Genomic DNA, 22368 nt, shown 5'->3' on the forward strand with positions numbered 1-22368 from the left:
GAAGACATAAACAATTCTTGCTGGTTTTAGTGGATAGTAACTAAGAATGTAAAATATAAGGACCTTGTCATTACACATGGTATATGTAGGAAAAGATGTTTTTACTATATTATTACTAAATCATTAGTTTGTAGCCGTTCTTTATAAACACAGTTTATATGTTTTTCATCATGTTCTGAATCCTCTTTAATTACCTGCCAACCTCTTGCTACCTTTTTTCTGTGGTTAGTTTAGGGTATTTCCAGAAGTACTTTACATAGTCATTTTATTTGATATTTAAAATTAATTTGTGTATTTGTTGCTAGGGTTATTTTGTATAACTTTCAGAGCAATTCCAAGTTTCATGTAATGCAATGGATTTTGTCTTATGACTTCTAAATTTATTTTTCAAACAAACTCAGTAACCCTGACATTTACTTTTCTTATTTATTTTATTCTTATTTTTTAATACAGATGAGGTCTCATTTTGTTGTCCAGGCTGGTCTCTAACTATTGGCCTCAAGTAACCCTCCCACCTTGTTCTCCCAAAGTGCTGGGATTACAGGCGTGAGCCACTGCGCCTGACCAACCCGGACATTTAGATTGCTATGGAAATATAAGTTAGAATGAAATAAATAAAAACTAGGAAAGCACTCATTTGAAAGTTATAAATATTGAATGTATAAAAAGCCTATTATTTTATCTGAATTAAATGCTTTCTAGTGATTAACTTCAGAAATTATCAAAAGAAAATGCATGATGTAAAAGATCTTTCAATAATAATTTAAATAACTTACAATTTTAAAATTATTTTTAAATAATACTTTAAAAAATTGTTTCCAGTTTTTATTTTCACATTTACTTCCTTACTGGAATCAAGGAAAGTAATTAGTATAAAATCCTTTATTGCCAACTTTTGTCTAACCACAGATGCATTAACCAAATGGTAAGAGTTGTGTATGTACTAAATGTTCATACTTAATAATTACCTAAAAGGTAATCTGTTGTATACATTGCATTTGAGAAGAATGTGAAATGTGTTTTCTAACATTAGTTTGATTGTTGATATCCACTATAAGATTAATCCTTTCCCATTCAAATTACCCAAGGACAAATCCTTAATGGAAAACAATTGCACCTATATACAGTATTGAGTAGGGCTTCTGAATGGTGGCGTAGTCAAGTTGATCAGAATATACTAATGCTTAATTAAATGCACCACCAAAACTAATGTACTTATGATGGAGAGGGAGTCTGCATCTTCATGCAGTACAGGATCATTCTTCTGGAAATAGGTATCCTGCAGTATCAGCCACCGGAAACATCACTGTGCCTTCAATTATAGTTATAAAATGGTGCATGTTTCAGAAAAGTAGCAGTCCTAGAGTGCATGTGTTTATATCATTTCTCACACTCTGGCTTTTTGTATGGCGTATTAGTTTCCTACCCAGTACTCTGAGCTCCTTGTGACAGAACCCGTCTCTTCTCCATGGTAGTCAATACAGGCCTTTCCTGAGACATGTGCTGAGCACGGATTTGCTCTTCTTCTTCTCATTAGTACCAGTAGGCTTTTATTACCCATGGGAAGATTTTTGGTCATAGAAGAAATATTACAAACTTCTATTTTAGTGCTTAAATTTATGAATCTGAAGCTTTAAGTTTTAATATTTGATTTATTTTAAGCCATATGTTTACTTGAAGCCTGTTTTTAATCAATATACAGATCTTATTTGTAATTGCACTAACTTTTAAAACTGAGTCATTTTCACTTTATTTTGTTTTCATAATTCTAACAGAATTCTCCCATTTGTACATTTAATCAGTCAAATTTCTTTAGACATATCAACTGATGACAAAATAGTAAATTTTATTCTCTCAAAGTCACCCTAACTAGACAGATTTGTGATCCTGACAAATATAATCTTTTAAACTCCTAGCAACTTTTTTAATCTAATAAATCACTTTATAAATGCAGGGATTAAGTACTATGTTAAAATTAAGTGTTGTAAACATTCTAAATAAATACACACAAAAATGCATAGTGATTTCAAAAGGTCTTACTACTTTTGCATAAACTAAACTTATTGAAAATTACACTTATTTTTAGCTGTCACACACATGGGGATTCAAATTTCCTCACCCAAACGGAATCACTACCCTATTGAAAAGTCAAGACTATGGCAGGTGCTACCAATAAAGGAAACCCTGGCTTAAAGGCACAGGATTGGACTCACTTTCCAGAACTTAGCTGCCAGCAGCTCTGGGGTGGATATTGTGGTATTGCTAATTCACCTGAGTGAGGCCTTTTTTTTTTTGAGATGGAGTCTCACTCTGTTGCCCAGGCTTGAGTGTAGTGGCAAGATCTCAGCTCACTGCAACCTCTGCCTCCTGGGTTCAAGCGATTCTCCTACCTCAGCCTCCCAAGTAGCTGGGATTACAGGCACATGCCACCTCGCCCAGCACCCAGCCGATTTTTTGTGTTTTTGGTAAAGATGGGGCCTCACCATGTTGGCCAGGTTGGTCTCGAACTCCTGTTTCGGGTAAATTTGTGTTTCAGTGGTTGTGAAATTCTCATACCTGTTAGGTCTTGAATAAGTCATGTGAGCTCATTGTGTTAAGTGTTTAAATCAGTTTATATCTTTCTTTTTGTCAGCCCCTCTAAACATTTTTTTGTACATCATCCTGTTCTTGAGATCTTGTATTTCTTTTTAGTTGATATTTGACTCCTCTAAAAGTAGCATTGCTCAATTTTAGTATGTAACTTCTCCTGTAATTGGTATCGGAAACCAGTACCAGCCCTAATTCACCGGCCACTTTGAAGAGTGCTCGTTTATATCCTCCATAATTCAGATGGCTTCCACTTACTCTACAATACTCTTGTTCTCCTTTGGAAACTCAGTTTTGCATAATATGTCTTAGTGTTTTTGAACTGCTGAAGACAATAAAGCTTAGGATGGTAAAATATAAAACTTAGGTAAAAGTTTGTTTTGAATGCCAGCCATTTAGAAGCAATCATAACATCTTGTGCCTTCACTGAAAATCCTATAAGCAACAGTGTAAGAAATACCTAATGTTCTAAAATAGGGCCATAGTATGAATTTACAGAGAACAAATGCCATGGAATGAAGAATAAAATTATGCTGTGAATGTAGTTTCATGCTACTCTTTATAAGACTAACATGCAAAAGTCTTCCTACCTTGTATTAATAGTTACTCTTAATTTACCATTTTCAAAGTATGGATGCCGTAAATGAGACTTGTGTAATTCAACAGAAAGGAAAGCTTGAATCACCTTTATGAAAAAACATCAAATAAAAAACCAAAATACTGACCAATTACAGGGTATTGAATTTACAAATACTTTTCTGGTTGTAAAATACACTGCAATATAGTGAAATTGTAAGACTTTGGGAATGAATTTATTTTTTTAGTAGTAATATCTGTCATCGATATTAAACAAGTGCCATTCAATTAAGATTAGCACTAAACTAGTCCTCAATGACATGCATTTCAATTAAGATTAGCACTAAACTAGTCCTCAAGCCATGCCACGGGGGACATTTTGTGAAAAGTAGCTCATCCTTATGTTTTCCATAGTTCTGCCATTTGAATACATCTTTCAAAGGAACAAATTACATTTTATGACATACCTTTCCTGCCCCAAGACCTCCATCTTGGGACCAGTCATTAACAGAGGCAAAAGCAGTTAACATTTCTTCTAGGCTTTCTTTCTCTGACATTTTCTATTGATGCCCTGAGCCTTGTCCCCATTCAAATATGAGTTTTGTGTGATGGCTTCTGAGCTGGTCCTTCAACCCTGGGTCTGGAGAAAGTGAGCATTGTGAAAGAAAAGGCACTTAGGTCTCATTCTCTCATACAGTCAGTTCAACAATATTCCTTTGTGCACCTACTCTACTCCAGGTACTGTGAATAAGAAAAAGGAAGTTCTTTTCCATTGATGTTTCCACTAATAAAAGTCAGGATTTACATGTGTAATCACAAAGTCACCTAACATTCAGCCCTTATATACAAAATTGCAGGGATTGGAACAGAAGATAATCTTGACATTTCCCAACAGTTCTAAACTTCTGCTTGTATGTTTCAGTGACTTTCCTCAAGTGTACCTGTGTATCTATTCTCCACAGCAATGAGCTTTTTTTGCTCCTTATCATTCTATGCAATTACCATCTGTTATAAATGTTCTTGGGCTTCATTCTGTGGTTTAGAGAGTTCTGGAAGTTCTCAGATGTGGCTAGGTTATCATTCTTCTTCTTTACCATATAATCCCCCAATCTTTGATCATTGACAGTTTTCTTTTTGTCACAGAGACCCAGGAGAATTGTTGTAGCTCAAGTGCTCTTCATAGGCAGAGCAGAATGAAAGAACAATTTGGGCCAGGGCTGTGGAGAGTTAACTGCCCATCCTTAAGGAGAAAAGAAAAGGTCCAGCAGGTGTCATGAACATTGATAAATGTAGTCATTTATTTTTTATTTATTTCAGTTAACACATAGCATGATATTATTTATCTGTGATAAGGGACCTTTTAATTTGAAACAGGAGATCAGCAAAGTAAACTGAAAAGTAAAGCCAAGTGTTGCTTTGTTTTGTCAACCCAGAGAATGTACTGTAAGGTCAAGTAGATTACATCTGTAAGGACATACTAGGTTTTGAATTGCTAGTAAATTGAAGGTACAAGGACTTTTGCTTTGTTAGCTCTGTGGAAGACTATTCTTTTTCCTTTCCTCATGGCTGTTTGAATTCTGTTGAGATTAATAGCTTTTGTGCTGCTAAACTGCCTTATGGAAACTTTTTGTAGGTTTCAATAAAAGCTTTATCCCTGAACAGTTTACATAGGGGAAAGAAATAAGGTTTAGACTGAACATTTGATTGAATATATTAAGTTGACTAAGTTAGTCGGTCTTCTGCTTCTACCCTCACCCATGAAGGCCAAGTATCATTAATGTTATAGAATTCTAATTCTCATATTATAGAATTTGATAGTGGTTGTATTCTGGGTATCCCTCTCATTCTCTCTAAAATGGAGGAGATACAGGGCTGGCGTGGGGCCTGGAACTGGGAAAGTGTTCACAAATATAGCTCATGTAAGCTGATAAACTCTAACCCTTATAGAACCCATCGGAGAAGGTACTTAAGCAATCCTGGTACAAACCAGTAACTAGCAAGCCATCAGTCAATAAGCATGTATTGGCTGCCTGCTGTGGGCCAAGCATTGAACCCAAACCAGCAAATCCATATTTCTCCTGTGTATGATACTTATCCTCCTCTCTGTGCTGTTGCCACAGGAGTACCTTGTCCTCTACTGAAGGAGAATTATCATTAATTATCAGCCTTTTCAATGGTGCAATTTGATTTAGTAATAACCCTTTCCATCGACATTTGAACACTGTAGAGTTCTCAGGTGTTTGTGATTTTTTGTTTTTTGGTTGTTTTTTGGAGGTTAAGAGGACCCGTTTTAGTTGAAATCTTATGAGCACTGATGCATTAAGTATAGTAACCCCTTCGTGGCTTTGGAAAATTGCTCATTTTCCATTACAGAATGTGTTTGCCCCTGACTTCCCTCAGAAATGACAATCCCTGTGACTACCTCATCCACAGTCCTTGGAAGACAAACTATTTGAGCCATCTTGTCCTCTTCTCAGACCTCAGCAGAAATCGCTGGGTACTGAAGTGAAGGCACTGTCTATAGTTGATGGTTATTTGCAAAGCACCCATCAACAGGCCCTGCCACTGCTGCACTTTGCTGCCTTTGTTATGTGAATTGACAAGTCAGTAGTCAAAAGGGATATATTCTAGATAAGGGAGGGAAAAAGTTCATTATGTAGGGTTGCCTTTATTTCAGTGAGTTTTGCCACAGTGAATTAAGCTATATACAATTAAATCAGAACTGGCCAGGTTATGCTTGGTAATAGACGATCCTCAAGTCTCAGAGGCTGATGACAATAAAGGTTCATTTCTTCTTTATAGTACATGTCCATATAGGTCAGCGGTGGCTCTCAACGTTGTTTTCACTCTGGAACTTGAGTTGGTAGAGAAGCCTCCCTTTGTATCATTGCTGATCCTGTGACAAGGGAAAAAGAAAATTACAAGCCACATACTGGCTCTTAGTGGCTACTGGGTAAAGACACGTGTCACTTATGTTCATATTTCATTGTTAGTGAGTATCGCATGACCAAGCCTGGCTTCAAGGATGCTGAGAAATATAATCTTCTTGCAGGGAGGGACAACAGATATGGGTAAACAGTAATTTCAGTTTGCTATAGTCTGTTTAACTCTAGTGAGAGGATATGTTTTTTCATTGTATTTATTGAAGTATAATGATCACATGGGGACATTTCTTAATATCCAACTTATTAAATAAGTGACAAAGTGATATATGCCTTTTTGAAAATCAACTTTGTGTCTGACTGTCCCTCAAGCCCTAGTAATTTTAGCCATGTGGGAAGAATGCCTTATTCACGAAGTTTACATATGTAGAGATTTGCATTCTTCTCTAGTCAGTAATGATAATGATAAGAGCCAATACTCTAAAGCACTTACTATATTCTAAGCATATGCTATTCTAGGAGCTTTGCAAATGTTAACTTACTTCATCTTTAAACAGTACTATGAGGAAGAAACTATTACCTTTATTTTGTAGGAGAGGAAACTGAGGCACAGAGAGATCAAAACCATGCCTAGTAACAGAGCTAACAAGTGAAAGAGTAACTACTGCCCCTTTCATCTAGTTAAAACTAATGACTGGCTTCTTTTATAATTTCTTCTTATGTTTTCCTTCATATAGCAGTGACGTGTAGACAGGAGCAGATAGGAAAAAAAACCTAGCATTGAATTCCTCTTGTTCCATTGTTAGGCACTCTTCAGTGTTTCATTCCATTTGTCTTCATCTTACTACAACTGTTTAACTTAGGTATTGTTACTTCGCTCATTTTATAAATGAAGGAACTTGAGTTTATAAAATAATAGGTACATGTCCACCACCTCAGACATACAGCAGTGATACTAGAGCTGAGAACTGGCCTTAGGTTTTCCTGGCTTTAAACAAAGTTGGACACTATCTCTGCACCATGAAACTACTCTTTCAGTCAAAGCAAAGGATGGGCAAAGGAAACAAAAATTCATGGTTACTTTTGCCAACACAGTATATTCTTCCACATCTCTGAATTGATTGATAGTGTTGTATTTACTCACATGACGGGAGCTAAGTACAGGATCCATGGAATATGTCAGAACAGAAGCATCCGTAGAATAACCCTGCAGTTAGACTGACTCTCAGTAAGATTTTATTCTACATGATAAGCTTTTGATATCAGTTTATTAGAAAAGATTGGAATATTGCTGCCAAATATCCCAGTATACTTTGGGGTACAGCCTGGTTATTACTTATTTTTCTCAAAATGCTTAAGAGAGAAATTCTGTTTTATATGTCACAACTATCTTCATTATATTTTTGTTGAAAGGAAGTTCTGTTGAAATTTTTAAAAAATGATTGTCTTTTTCTCTTAATACATCTTTTTATTGAACAGCGGAAGAATGTGACCTCTAGTACCAAACATTTTAAATGTCAGGAACTTGCAGTTTTAATTGATGGAAAAGTGCTAGTGTCTTGTTTTTACCTAGGGTTACATTTTTTGTCTCAGTTTTTGTTGTTGTCCTTAAAACTGAAAATTAAATTATTCCTTGCTTTTCCATCTTACCTGTTTCCTATATTCAAGAAGTATTTTAAAATATCTGAATGCTTAGTGTTATGCTGGGCATTTTGGGGTTATTGGAAGCAAGCAGTCTCTCTTTGGTGTCCAAGAAAAGCTTCACTCTTATGTAGGTAGGTCATCAGCTGTACTCTAATGAGATGCCATGGCCATTCATTTTTGTGTGTTGAGTTCACTGAAAGTATTCACTGAGTTCTGTTCTCTTGACCTAGGACAGTGGGGACAAAGAAATAAATGAGCTACTTCCCATTGATGGCAATACATATTTTAGTTTTGACATTTTTATTTCTAGAGTTTTGAAGTTGTTTTTTAGAGTGCTAAACACACACACACATATATATGTATTTTTTTTAAATATCAAATAATCCCAAAATACCTAGTGAATTAAAAACGACAGTTTCTAACTGCTGCCCTCTTTCTCCTTACCAATAGTTTGCATATATATTTGTGGAGTTTTTTCTTAGGAAAATAGAAACAGTCATATATACCCTCAGATTTTAGATTTTGAGAAAATAGGCCTTATTGTCCTGTCGATTTCACCTAACAACACACAATAAATACCCCTTCGTGGTAGTACCTCTAGTTCCATTGTTAGGCACAGGTTATTCAGGCCTTTCTGTCAATCAGTTCAGCTCCATTGGCTTGCTGTGCCTAGAATTTTTTTCAGTTTTTAGTTTGTTGCTGTTACCCTTTCTTGATTTTTATCATTATTTTTTTGATATATATTTTTTGTCTGGGGGTCTATTTTGAGTTACAAGAATGTTTAATCTACTGTCTTTAAATGGAAGTTAGTTTTAAATTTTTATTGGTTTGAATTCTCATTTATGATTTGAGAATATTTTAAAAATCGTGTCTCTACCACATGTGATGAAAATTTGTATCATAGTTCAAAAGTTTTTCAGTTTTCTTTTTGGGTGTTAGTTGGTATTTTTAAAATAAATGCTTTCTCTTTATACAAGGAATCTCATTTGATCTGGCCCCAAAACCCTTTAAAAAATTAGAATTGATCCAAAGAAAATCTAGCCAAAAAAACAAAAATTGCAATTTCAGAATCCTAGGACCTTTTGGGGATGTTTAGTGACTGACAATGCATGTTTTGAATTATTTTAAATACAGTGGCAAAATGAAAAATAGAGCATGAAGCTTAGAATCAGACCCGAGTTAGAAGCCTGACTCTAGAGCTTAAAACTGAGAACAGTGGAGATTTTCAGCAACCCAGGGAATCATCTTGAGACTGCAGAGCCTTTTCTCTACCTGATAATAGTTTGAGAATCATGGGAAAGGATATGTAAAAGGCTTTATATTACAAGTTTCAATACATAATAAGGGTTTATTCTTATTGCATTTGCTCCTATCATTTGAAAAAAAATAACACATAGTAAAGGAGTAATGCTATTTTTAGGAAAAGTGGATAAGATCGTTGTAATACACTTTGTGTGAAGGATCTTGGCAGGTGGATACAATAACTGTGAGGGTGAAGTTCCCTCCTCTACTTCTACCCCAAAATAAAAAGTCGGCCTCTAACCAAAATATTTGAAAAACTCAGTGAAAACCTCTCTGCTGTTGAGTCATAAAGGGCCAATGAACAGAGCCAACTGAAGTGGGGATGTGAGTTCAGCATAAACACCTAATGCCATTTCTCTCTTATTTTCAGTGTATTTGAACGAAGCAGGGTTCAACTTTGTGAGAAAATGCATTCAAGCTGTGGAAACAAGAGGTCAGTGTTGCCTGATCAGTATAGCATTCCTGTCATATGTCTCATTCTTACATAGAAAACTCTCAGAGTAGATGAGTCAATGAAGATGTATTTGGTCATTAACATGGATTAATTTTAAGAGTGACATGGATGTATGTATCAGTATACAAATAGTTATACCTTGAGCTTTAGTTTACTAAAAATCATGCTTTAGGCATACTTCTTTTTTAGATTTTTTTCTAATATAGCCTCACTGTACTTCTTATTGATAAACTGTGCCTTATTTATTACTGCAAGCACCCCTTTGATTTTTTTTTTTTTTTTTTTTTTTTTGAGACGGAGTCTCGCTCTGTCGCCCAGGCTGGAGTGCAGTGGCCGGATCTCAGCTCACTGCAAGCTCCACCTCCCGGGTTTACACCGTTCTCCTACCTCAGCCTCCCGAGTAGCTGGGACTACAGGCGCCCGCCACCTCCCCCAGCTAGTTTTTTGTGTTTTTTAGTAGAGACGGGGTTTCACTGTGTTAGCCAGGATGGTCTCGATCTCCTGACCTCGTGATCCGCCCGTCTCGGCCTCCCAAAGTGCTGGGATTACAGGCTTGAGCCACCGTGCCCGGCCTCTTTGATTTTTTTTTTTTCCCCAATCATTGAGGAGGTAAGATTCCTAAGGAGCTTGTCTTCGCTCCCTTCCTTCCTTATATACTTTCTTTTGCTGATTTGTCACTGCCAGAGCTTTGGCACCTTTCTTTACTCTAATCATGACCTCTGTCTTGAAGTCCACTCCAGTTAAATGTTGGACTCACTTCCAGGAAAATTTGGCTAAAGCAACATTCATATTGGGCTTTGGAGTTCCATAAACTTATATTTAAATTTTAAGTGCTGCCACTTCAACGTTTTGAGAAGTAGTTTCCTTGAATTCTCTGAATCTGTTTCCTCATCTCTAAACTGAAGATATAAATGCCATAGGACTTTTCAACATGCAGGAGGACTCCATGACTCTGAAGAAATAGAACATGAGTAATACCGATCATCCCTTCTCATCTCCATTGCTTTTTTATATTCAAATACTGGTGAATAGGCAGCTACACTTTGCTACTTTGAAGATCTTCAAAGACTTTCAAATCACTGTGCAGTGTCTGCTCTGAGAAATAGAAGTCTGATGGGTGTTTCCAGGATAGCTTTGCTAAAGTTATACTGTGAAATTGGATAAGTAGCTTTCAAATTTTGTTAGGCACATGTCTGAGTTTTTCACATTCTGTACTTGCCAAGCTGTATCTCAAGCCATTTTCTTGTGATTTTCCTTCCTATTAGGTATCACCATTTTAGGACTCTACCGAATAGGAGGAGTGAACTCCAAAGTTCAGAAACTCATGAATACCATATTTTGTAAGTTTTGGATGAAGCAACTTACATAAGTTTTGTGTTCTTATAGGTAATCTAAAGTATAGGCTTCTTTGACTAGTGCGACTTTGAATATTTTCAGATAATATTTAAAGTTCATATTTATATTCAGTTTTTAATGTTTATTTATAATAGATGAACAATGAGAATTTGAGGGGGCATTTTTATAATACTGTATTTTTTTTTCCCAAGTGTTCTTTGGTAAGCTAGAGATACAGTAAGATGCATGGATGTCATTTGGAATCCTAGCTCAGCAACTTACAGGTTTTGTGACCTTGAGTAATTTACTTAATGTCTTTGTGTCTCAGCCTCCTCGTTTATAAAAATAGGGATAATAATGGTACCTGCCTCTTAAGAGTTGTGAGGATTGGGTATGTTAATCTCTGTAAAGCACTTGGAAGCATGCTGGGCACATGGTAACTGCTCTGTCCTGTTAGCAATTAGCAGTAATTTCATTTGGGAGACTTATTTCATAGGATACATCTTTGAGTTTTAGTGTCAGCTTTTTATCAATTCACACAAACAACAGTCCTAACGTTAACTCTTTGCATTCTAAGAAATGAAGACCTCTCTCTTTTCACCTACTTATGTTTGTGCCCATTTTTCATAATTGCATAAGGAATATTTTGAACTACACAATTTAAACATCTTGTTTTATTATTTCCAGCTCCTAAATCCCCTCCCGATATTGATATTGATATTGAACTGTGGGACAATAAGACGATAACGAGTGGGCTGAAAAACTACCTCAGGTGAGGAGGGTTTAACTCCTAGTACTCTGGATGCAGTCTCTGACTCACCCCTTGGGTAGTAACCGTGTGACCTCATGGAGCCTGTGTCCAGAAGCTTCACTCGGTAGCTCAGTTCCCTCACAAAAGGTGAAATAGCATGACATGGTAAGATTTACATTTAGTGTTCTGGAACTTGTACTTGATTTTTCCAATAATAATTTAAAAGACAATATAATATTGAGTACTGAATTAGTATTTGTTGTTTCATATGAAGTTTGTATATAGGATTTCCATGTACTTTTTAAAATAACAAATTGGAATGGAAAGTTGTGTTGTTTTGTTTTTTAACTATTGTTCCCATATTTGTTCCTCTGGTAAGGTCATTCTGACACTGAAAAAATTGTCTCCCAGTCTCCCCTCTTAATACAGTCATGGAAAGAAATACTAAGTACTAAGTTGTTAATACAGTCATGAAAAGAAGTACATTGGTGTCTTCGAGGTCTGCATTTTAGGTGTCTCTGTGGCCCCACTACTGGAACTTTATCAAACTGCCAAATCACCCGGTTCTTTTATTTACTTATTTATATATTATTTTATTTTTAATTGATGAATGACAGTCACCTAATTCTTAAAGAAACACTTAAAGTTTAGGGGAGAATAAAAGATACTACTATTCTAACATGTGCTTTACTTCTCTGTTGTAGGTGCCTTGCAGAACCACTGATGACTTACAAGTTGCACAAAGATTTTATCATTGCTGTTAGTAAGTATACTTGAATCACATACACTTTATAATTGAGGTAGTTTTATGCTGCCATACTTAGGCATATATTACTAGTATCAGCTAGTGAAGATTTTTTTCAAGTACTGCTTAAAAAGTTGTTAATCTGGACTGGGCATGGTGGCTCACACCTGTAATTCCAGCACTTTGGGAGGCCGAGATGGGCGGATCACCTGAGGTTGGGAGTTCGAGACCAACCTGATGAACATGGAGAAACCCTGTCTGTACTGAAAATACAAAATTAGCTGGGCGTGGTGGTGCATGCCTGTAATCCCAGCTACTCGGGAGGCTGAGGCAGGAGGATCGCTTGAACCCAGGAGGCGGAGGTTGCGGTGAGCCGAGATTGCGCCATTGCACTCCAGCCCAGGCAACAAGAGTGAAACTCCATCTCAAATTAAAAAAACAAACAAAAAAAGTTGTTAATCTGATATTTAGTAATTTATAATGTGGTTTAGAAGCCAATAAGAAATTGCAGAATTAACTGAAATATGTTGACACTTAGTAAGACCTCACTGGGTAACAGTCTGGTGATTAGAAAGAACCATGAGGAATTATTATTCTCATTTCATCTTATTTGAATGACAAGTATCAGTTTCTTATAAGATCAACTAAGCAGGACTCTGAATATGTACAGACAATTATGTCCCTGCACATGATCATGTGCTATATTCGTCAGTCTGGAGATGAGTCAAATATTTTTGGCAGACAGCAGGCGCTTCCATCAATCCCCTCTCCCTCATATTTTATTTGCAATGATCACATTTATGTCATTTGTTTAGATCTGTGATTGCCATCATGTGATATGAATAGATAGATCAATTTAAAATATTAGCAGGAAGAGCTTACATATGCTATCTGAGAAGTTAGTAACATGTATTTGTAAACCATTGAGACTGAAGTACTGGGTACCATCTGAGCCCATCACAACAACTTGTAACAATTAAGAGCTGGCATTTCATTGTTAAGATGTATGAGGTGTGACTACAACCAGATTATTTTTCACAATCCAAGAAAGAAATTAGTTGCGTTAGTTTATTTGCACACATTGTAATGTCACAGGAAATGTGTGCTGATAAAAGTGTCAGATAAAATTGAATGACCTCGGTTTTCAGTCCAGCTTTTATGACTAACCACATGATCTCCTATAAATCTACACTATTTAGTTTTCTCTTGAAGCTCTCCACTCTACCTCCTCTTCATAGAAATCTTTGTAGGACATACAGGACCAGAGAAAATATATAATCTGACCTCTCATTCTATGAACTAGGAAATCAGGACCCAAAGTGGGCAAATAATATGCACAATGACACTAATAAATTCATGGCAAAATCAGGGCTGCAAGCCAGTTTTTTTTTTTTTTTTTTTTTTTTTACTCTTAACCCAGAACCCTTTCTTACAGAAATTTTGCTTTATAACAAAGGAAATTTGAGCTACTTGGCTAAAATGGCTCAATGAGCTTATTGTTTCAGTATAAGCTTTTAGTCAGAAGTTTTTTCTCCATTTGCTTCTGTAGCAAATGATGATTATATTGTAATAATAATATTCATGACCATGATATTTAAAATATATCCTTATATATATGAACTCATCTTTTGTCTGGACCTAAGATAGCCATATTTACTAGATGCTAAGTTAAGAAAATTAGGTTATTTGGTTTCAAGCAGCAGAAGTCCAGCTCAGTATAAAGGGGAAGTTATTCAGATCCTAAGAGATATTTCAGTGTATTCCTTGGCAGAACAGAGGTCAGGGTTTCCATGAGCCTGCAACCGGGAACTGCCAACTTGGGATTTGACATTTCTCTACTCACTCTTTCCTGAGGATCTCTCATCTTTGTTCTCTACTGTATTTCTGTCATTCTCACTTTCCTTCCCAGACAGATTTTCTTGGAGTACATTTAGTCACTTCAGCCCTGATTTTACATTGTCTGCCTTTTCACATAGCCAGCAGTAAGATCAGATTTTTGAAGTCTCCATTCCAGTTGCTAGGTTAGACCTCATGTTTAGCCTGAGCCAGGCTCTCTCTTCACCCCATGTCTAAATAGCTGCTCCCAGGTGAAATGGTAGTCCCATAATGTGAATCCTGTGAGTCAAGATACTTTCTGGAGAAAGAATTTGGTACAGTGGGGAATCATCCCAGAATTTATTTGCCACAGTAAGAGAATGTTAAATGAGGTTTTCTTGTTCTGCAATGTTAGACATTTCTCTAGCAGACATGCCAACATCTTAGCTTTCACTTGGCAGACTACGCTTGCCATAGATGATTCTTATATTTTACATTTACCATTGTCATTATGGGCTGAAAATCTATGGGGCTTATGTTTATGTAATAATGCTAACATTTCAGAACAGTTCTTCTGTATTGTCTTTATATTTGTAAAATGAGAGGAATGCGGGGCTTCATCTGGTCACACTGGGTTGAATCTCTAGGAGCTTTCTATGGGTGTATTACTACACTACTATGAAGAAACATCCAAGACTCAGTAATTTATAAGAAAAAGAGGTTTAATTGACTCACAGTGCCACATGGCTGGGAGCAACTCAGGAAACTTACAATCATGGCAGAAGGTGCCTCCTCACATGGTGGCAGGACAGAGAAGTGCTGAGGAAAGGGAGAAAAGCCCCTTATAAAACTGTCAGATCTCATGAGAACTCACTCACTATCATGAGAACAGCATAGGGTAACCACCCCCATGATTCCATTACCTCACCTCCCACTGGGTCCCTCCCACAACACGTAGGGATTATGGGAACTACAATTAAGATGAGATTTGGGTGAGGACACAGCCAAACCATATAAATAGACTAATACGTACTCTAGTGACTGGCACATTAGGAAATCTATAGCAGTTGCTGTGGTCATTCACATATCTAAAGGTTTGATTGTGTCTTTAGGTAGTAAAACCCAAGCAGGTGATGAGTATTGGCTGTATCAAAGTATTCAGTTCAGTGGCTAAGAGCATCTGTGTGGAATCTGTAGAACTGGGCTTCTTTGGCTTCTCTACTTCCTAACTTCATGACCATGAGTGAGTTACTCAACTTATTCTAGTCATAGGGAATGATAATGATGATGCTACATGAAGCAGTGCCTGTGAGGCATGAGGGGTAGAGGTGGTAATTGTGATTAGATTACTTATATTTACATTGAATGAAATTCAATTGAATGCAATTAAATGCAATTGAATTGCAATTAAAACTTGAACATTTGCAACCTTTTTTATGTAACAGAATCTGATGACCAGAACTACAGGGTGGAGGCTGTACATGCATTGGTGCACAAATTGCCGGAGAAAAACAGAGAGATGCTGGACATCTTAATAAAGCATCTGGTCAAGTAATTCTCTAACTTACATTGTTCATTTAACTTATTGTTCATCCGTTAAGTTTGTTCATGTCTTTTTAAAGTATGTGATGATGTTATAATATTGGTATTATAATTAGAGTCCATTGAATTTGCTTAAAAAATAGTATGGTGGTTTGTTTTTAAGATATTTCTATATGAGTGTGTGTACCTGTATATGTTTATTTGCATATAATTATGCAAATAATTATATCCTTTGCAATTGTTAAACTAATGATGAAACAAGTAGATGTGTCAACTTAAAAATGAAGGAGTATATAGTTTTCTTCCTCCCAATTCTTTTTGGTGCATTATAAGCAATGAGTTTGAAGACCAGTGCTCTATACTACTAAAGTCAACAGGTTCCCCTAGGTAAAACTAACACTTAACTGTGAGATTCCCTCCATGTATTCATTATTTCACTTGATCTCTGTAGATTTTTCTAACTTTGCTGCTAGTTTATTCATATATTTAAAATCTCTCTTTGTAAATAAATACTATATTAGCCAGAGCTATCTGCAGAAACAAAAGCAATAGTGTCTGTGTGTGTGTGTGTGTACATATATTTAATATATATGTAAAGAGATAGAGATTGATTGGTTGATTTTAAGGAATTGGTTCACTTGATTATTGAGGCTAATAAGTCTGAAATCTGCAGTGCAGGCTGGCAGGGAAGAGTTGATATTGAAGCTTGAATCCAAAGGCAATCTTGAGACAGAATTCCTTGTTACTCTGGGAACTCAGTTTTTTGTTGTTGTTGTTGTTGTTGTTGTTGTTGTTGTTTTTCCTTTTAAGACCTTCAACTGATTGGATGAGCCCCACCCATATTATGGAGGGTAATCTACTCTACTTAAAGACTACTCATTTAAATGATGATGTCATCTGAACAAAATACCTTAACAGAAATATCTAGGATAATCTTCAACCAAATATCTTGGTATCATAGCCTAGCCAAGTTGACATGCAAAATTAATCGTTATAAATATTGTATCTATCTACTATCTATCTCTCTATAAATTGAAAGATACAGAGAGAGAGACAAACACATATTTAAGCCCAAAGTGAATTTGCCATGCTGCTGGAAACAAATGTCTAAATCCAGTTTTAAACTTACTTAAGAATTTCCTGTAGCATTATTTAGTAGAATGAAGGATTAATCATTTTATTGTAAATCATGGTACACATTAAAATGGGAAATATTTCAATGGGAATATTTAATGAGTATCATATTTCCCATTTTAATGAGTACCATGATTTACAATAAAATGATTAATCCTTCATTCTTCATAATAAGTAGTAACCCAATTTATGCTCATTTGAGCCATATACATTTGAAATACAACTTGAGTATCCCAAGTCTGAAAATCAAAAATTCAAAATGCTCCAAATTCTGCAACTTTTTGAGTGCCAAGATGTTGCTCAATTATAATGCTCATTGGAAGTTTTTGGATTTGGGATGCTCAACTGGTAAATATAATGCAGATATTTTAAAATCTGAAAAATATCTGAAATCCAAACACTTCTGTTCTCAAGCATTTTGGATAACAGATGCTCATTCTGTAGTGCTACATAAACATATTCATAAATCTCATCTCAACTTGCAGGCTTTTAGATAATGTAAATCTTCCCCCACATACCCATTACCACCACCACTATTTAAAATAAAAAGGAAATCTACTAGGATCATCATCACTTAAAGTTCATCATTAACTATTGACTCATAGCAGCACTCCTTTTAGCTAATGAACACAGGACTTGCTATGTTGGTCAGTATTAGTTTTGAGTTGTGTGAGCTCTTCATGAAATTTATACAATTTATTAGACATTTTCTTGTTGGTCTTCAAACTAATTTTCTAGCAAAAGCTTTGAAAATGTCCTTTGAAAATCCACATGTGTGTCACACAAAATATGTTTGCTTAATTATCCAGAATAATAGATTAACACAAGCCATACCCTTAATATGACTCTGTGTGGCTTTGGCACAGGCACTAGCACAGGAGAGTATCTGGCCACTAAAGAATGCTTAAATTACTTTGCTCATCCTTCCCCACCATTCCTGGCTTCTTTCTTGAACTTTCAAAAGGTCAAACCTTGCTCACCAAAAAGCAGCTGTGGAATGTGCATTCAGATCACCACAAATTTACTTATAAAAACAGCAAACAGCTAATAACACTCTTGATCCCTGGCAACCTTTCATGGCTGAAAAAAAATTAGGACAATCAACCTAGATTGGAATTCTAAAGACTAAAGGACTGATTCCAGATTTCCATTAATTAAGTCTGAGAAACAGTATAAATCATTGATTTCTTCCTAAGAGTCCTTTTGTTTGCTATCTGTGGTGTTTTCTTTGATTCTCAACTAATTTTAAGTATTTAAAAGTGTTATTAAATTACAGAAAAAAATTGTGGGTGGACTTATGTATTCATTAGGAGCATAACATTTTAGAAAATTATTATGGAATTTCTTTTGAATGTAAAGTAAGAAGTGAAAGTTGATTTCTCCTAAATGAAAATCTTTTCATTTTACACATGGATATTTGCTAGTGGTATTACATTTGCCAGTTGATGTTTTTAATTCAATGATATTCAGGTGACCAATAATCCTTACTCAGTGCAAATGTAAAACTAAACAAAATTCTTGATTCACTGTTTGGAAAGCCCACTCAGGAGCGCATGACTTTGCTTCATGTATTTGAGTACTTTGTTATTAACTCTATATATATGTTTATAATTGTTATATATTCCTGTTAGATTGACCCTTTTTTTTTTGAGACAGAGTCTCGCTCTGTCACCAGGCTGGAGTGCAGTGGCACGATCTCGGCTTACTGCACCCTCCATCTCCTGGGTTCAAGTGATTCTCCTGCCTCAGCCTCCTGAGTAGCTGGGACTAGAGACACGTGACACCACGCCCAGCTAATTTTAGTTAATTTTTGTATTTTTAGTAGAGACGGGGTTTCACCATGTTGGCCAGGATGGTCTCTATCTCTTGACCTCGTGATCCACCTGCCTCAGTGTCCCAAAGTGCTGGGATTACAGGCATGAGCCACCACACCTGGCCAGATTGATCCTTTTATCATTATATTTTATCTTTATCTCTAATAGCATTTTTTTGTTTTAAAATCCATTTTGTATGATATTGGTATGGTTCTTCTGGCTTTCATTTGGTTACTGTTTGCATGATACATCTTCCGTCCTTTTACTTTCAACCTTTTGTATTTCTGAGTCTAATGTATATCTACTGTAGAAAGCATATAGTTGGATCTTACTGTTTTTTAATTCAGTTTGATAATCTCTGACTTTTGATTGTCTTGTTTAATCCATTCACATTTAATGTTATTCTTGATGTGGTTGGACCTATATCTACCATTTTTCTTTTTGTTTTCTATATGTTTCATGTTGTCTTTGCTATTCAGTTTTAATTTTACTGCTTTCTTATCCTAATAGATTTTCTAGGGCTTATCATATAAGATAATCATATAAGATTATCAGAATGTACTTAATTCATGTGAGCTATAGAAACATTATTTTTACATAGTTATATTTCCTCTTTCTCCTTTTTGTGCTATCATTAATAAACATGTTATATCTATATATGTTATATCCCAACAATCCATTGTTATCCTTATTTATGTAATTTTATGCCTCTTAGAGATGAAGTTGAGGGAAGAAAGAGGAGCAAGTACATTTATAGAGTTTGATACATTTATTAACCTTCTTATTTACCATTTTTTAACCTTTTCATTTGTTCCTATAAATTTGAATTACCATCTAGTATTACTTTCTTACTCCACTACAGCTTTGCTTTATGCTTTTCATTTGTGCTGTTACTGTCAAATATACTACATTTTTAAATGCTATAGGCCCAACAATATAATTATTAATACATACATATTATTAAAATTGCATTTTAAAATCAAGAAAAGGAAGGAGAAGAAATATGTATTTATACTCTTTTAATTACCTAATTACCTACATTGGGTTTTTTGTTTTTTGTTTTTTTGTTTGTTTGTTTTTACATGTGCATTTGAATTACAGTCTAAGGTCACTTGCTTTCAGCCTGAAGAATGTCCTTTAGTATTTTTTGTGATGTAGATCTGCTAGCAATAAGTTCTCAATTTTTGTATCCTGAAAATGTCTTTATTTCACCCTCCTTTTTGCAGGTTAATTTTGCTGGATAGAAGATTCTTAGTTGGCAGACTTTTTTTTCTTTAAGCATTTTGAATATGCCATCCCTCTGCCTTCTAACCATTATTGCTTCTATTGAGAAATAAGCTTATTGGGGTTCTTTGTAGACCCCAGTAAGACTTTTTCTCTTAATGCTTTCAGAATTTTCTTTTTGTCTTTGGCTTGTGCACTTTTACTGTGATGTGTCTTGCTGTGGATATCTTTGCAGTTATTCTACTTGGAGTTTGTTGAGCTTCTTGGATATATAGATTAATGTTTTTAATCAAATTTGGAAAATTTTCAGCCACTATATCTTTGAATATTTTTTTCTACTTCTCTCTTTCATCTGCTACTGGTACTTCCATTATGCATTTATGAGTGTGCTTAATGTCACAGATTTTTTTCTGATGATCTGTTTTTCTTCATTTTTTTTTCTTTCTCTCCATTCCTCAGATTGCATAATCTCTATTGATACTTCAAGTTTACTGATTCACTCTTCTGTCAGTTCTAATTTAGTGTTGAACCCCAGTAATGAACTTTTCATTTCAGCTGTTGTACTTTTCAACTTCAGTTTTCATTTGGTTCTTATTTTTAAAATAACTTCTCTCTCATTATTGACATTCTCTATTTGATGAAACATTGCTACCACAACTCCATACTTCATCTTTAGACATGGTTTTCTTGAGGACTTTGGATATATTTATGATTTCTTTGAAGACTTTTTCTGTTTAAATCTGACATTTGGGTCTGCTCACAGGCAGTTTTTATTATCTACTTTTTTCCTGGTATACCAGTCACACTTTCCTGTTTCTTTGCATTGTCATAATTTTTGGTTGAAGACACGGCATTTTAGCTACTGTTTTGTAGCAACTAATACTGATACTAATACTGATCCTCTCTTGCTTTTATTGTTGTTTGCTTATTTATTTAGTATCTTTTTTCTTTTTTTTTTTTTTTTTTGAGACAAAGTTTCACTCTGCCACCCAGGCTGGAGTGCAGTGGCACAATCTTTGCTCACTGCAACCTCTGCCTCCCAGGTTCAAGTGATTCTCCTGCCTCAGCCTCCCAGGTAGCTGGGATTACAGGCACTCACCACCACACCCGATTAATTTTGTATTTTTTAGTAGAGATGAAGTTTCACCATGTTGGTCAGGCTGGTCTCGAACTCCTGACCCTCAGGTGATCCACCCACCTTGGCCTCCCAAAGTGCTGGGATTACAGGTTTGAGTCACTGTGCCCAGGCTAATTTAGTATCTTTAGTCAACTATTTTAGTGAAGTCTATTTCCTCCTCAGTGTGAAGCTTCTTCTATTATCTCTTCAGAGAATGCAGTCTTGGACATGACCACAGTCACCCAGGGATAACAGTAGTTTCAGGAGAGTTCTGTTTGTTTCCTTAGCAGGTCTGTAAAGCTGTCTGCTTCATTTGGTATCACATCCAGCTTGTTAGTTTTCACTAACTGCTAGTAGATTGCTCTGTTGTTTTTGACAATACTCTAGAGCATATCCAGTTAAATTCCAGCTCCTTGCCAGGTCACTTAAAAAAAAAAGTCTTTGAGATTTGTTATGATGCTAAGAGGGCTCTTTCTGTGTCTTTTCCTAGCTATTTCTTATGATCTAGCGAGAGAGTCAGAGTTTTCTGTTCATATGGACTCCACTCCCTCTGGTAAAATCTTTGACCCATTGCTCTCAGCACTGGCTGAGGGAGGTACTCCTGAAATGAGGGAGATTTTGGCACCAATATTCTTGGCCTGCTGCACCTCAGGTAAAGCTATCCACCCTATGTGTGTGGCTAGTTGGAGGCAAAGAATTCTCTGGGTTACAGAGGCTGAATTCCCAGTGAGTGCCTTTTCAGTTGCATTCACTGGGAATTCAGCCTCTGCAACCCACAGGTAGAGGGCCTGAGACATGCTCACAGCCTGCCAAACCCTTGAGATACTATATCCCTTGACTTGGGGCTGAGAAAAGAGGGAGCCCTGTCTTCTTGGCCACATTTGCCCAGAGTGGAGTTTCAGTCATATTGAGCTGGGGGTGGAAGAAAGAGGGAGCCAGTTGTACCTCAAAAGCCACAGACTCTTGGCTTTTCTTATTGAAAATTAGATTTGCTTGAACAAATATTTCTTTATTCTTTAAGTTTTTTTCTAGAGACTTTAAGTGTTTTTGGGTATGGTTTTAAATAATAATTTTTATCCATTATGATTTTTTCTCTGTGTATTGGGTCCATGGGGGCTCCTTATGTTCTACCATTTCCATAAGCAGAACTCTTAAGCATATGATGTTGGTTTCTTTATGTGTAAACTCCTAGATTTGAAACAATACAAGTTGACAGATCCTGATATACATTTCCTCTTTTAATAAAAGAAAGGGATATGTTCCAGGAGATAGCAGTTGGGTATTAGCTCCCTACATGAGTTGAGGGAATAAGTTGTAGAACCTGCTGAAATGGTGAGTAGTGGGAGTCTGTAACAGTTGAGTAGCCCAGCAGAAAGAAAATTCAATGAAAAGAAAATCAATCGTCAACATAATCCATCTTCTGTGCAATGTAGTCATGAACCCACCG

At 35.9% G+C, this 22368-nt stretch overlaps 1 protein-coding gene across 1 annotated transcript in view; it reads left to right on the plus strand.

Moving 5' to 3' along the window:
* ARHGAP42 (Rho GTPase activating protein 42) overlaps window positions 1-22368 on the plus strand; it is a 307373-nt gene that overhangs the window by 266345 nt on the left and 18660 nt on the right. The window contains exons 13-17 of the mRNA XM_002799784.4: window positions 9361-9423; window positions 10710-10784; window positions 11467-11551; window positions 12235-12293; window positions 15536-15641. Coding sequence (XP_002799830.1) covers window positions 9361-9423; window positions 10710-10784; window positions 11467-11551; window positions 12235-12293; window positions 15536-15641 — 388 coding nt within the window. The remainder of the gene's footprint in view (window positions 1-9360; window positions 9424-10709; window positions 10785-11466; window positions 11552-12234; window positions 12294-15535; window positions 15642-22368) is intronic.

Source organism: Macaca mulatta, chromosome 14, assembly GCF_049350105.2.
Source record: "Macaca mulatta isolate MMU2019108-1 chromosome 14, T2T-MMU8v2.0, whole genome shotgun sequence".
Taxonomy (NCBI): domain Eukaryota; kingdom Metazoa; phylum Chordata; class Mammalia; order Primates; family Cercopithecidae; genus Macaca; species Macaca mulatta.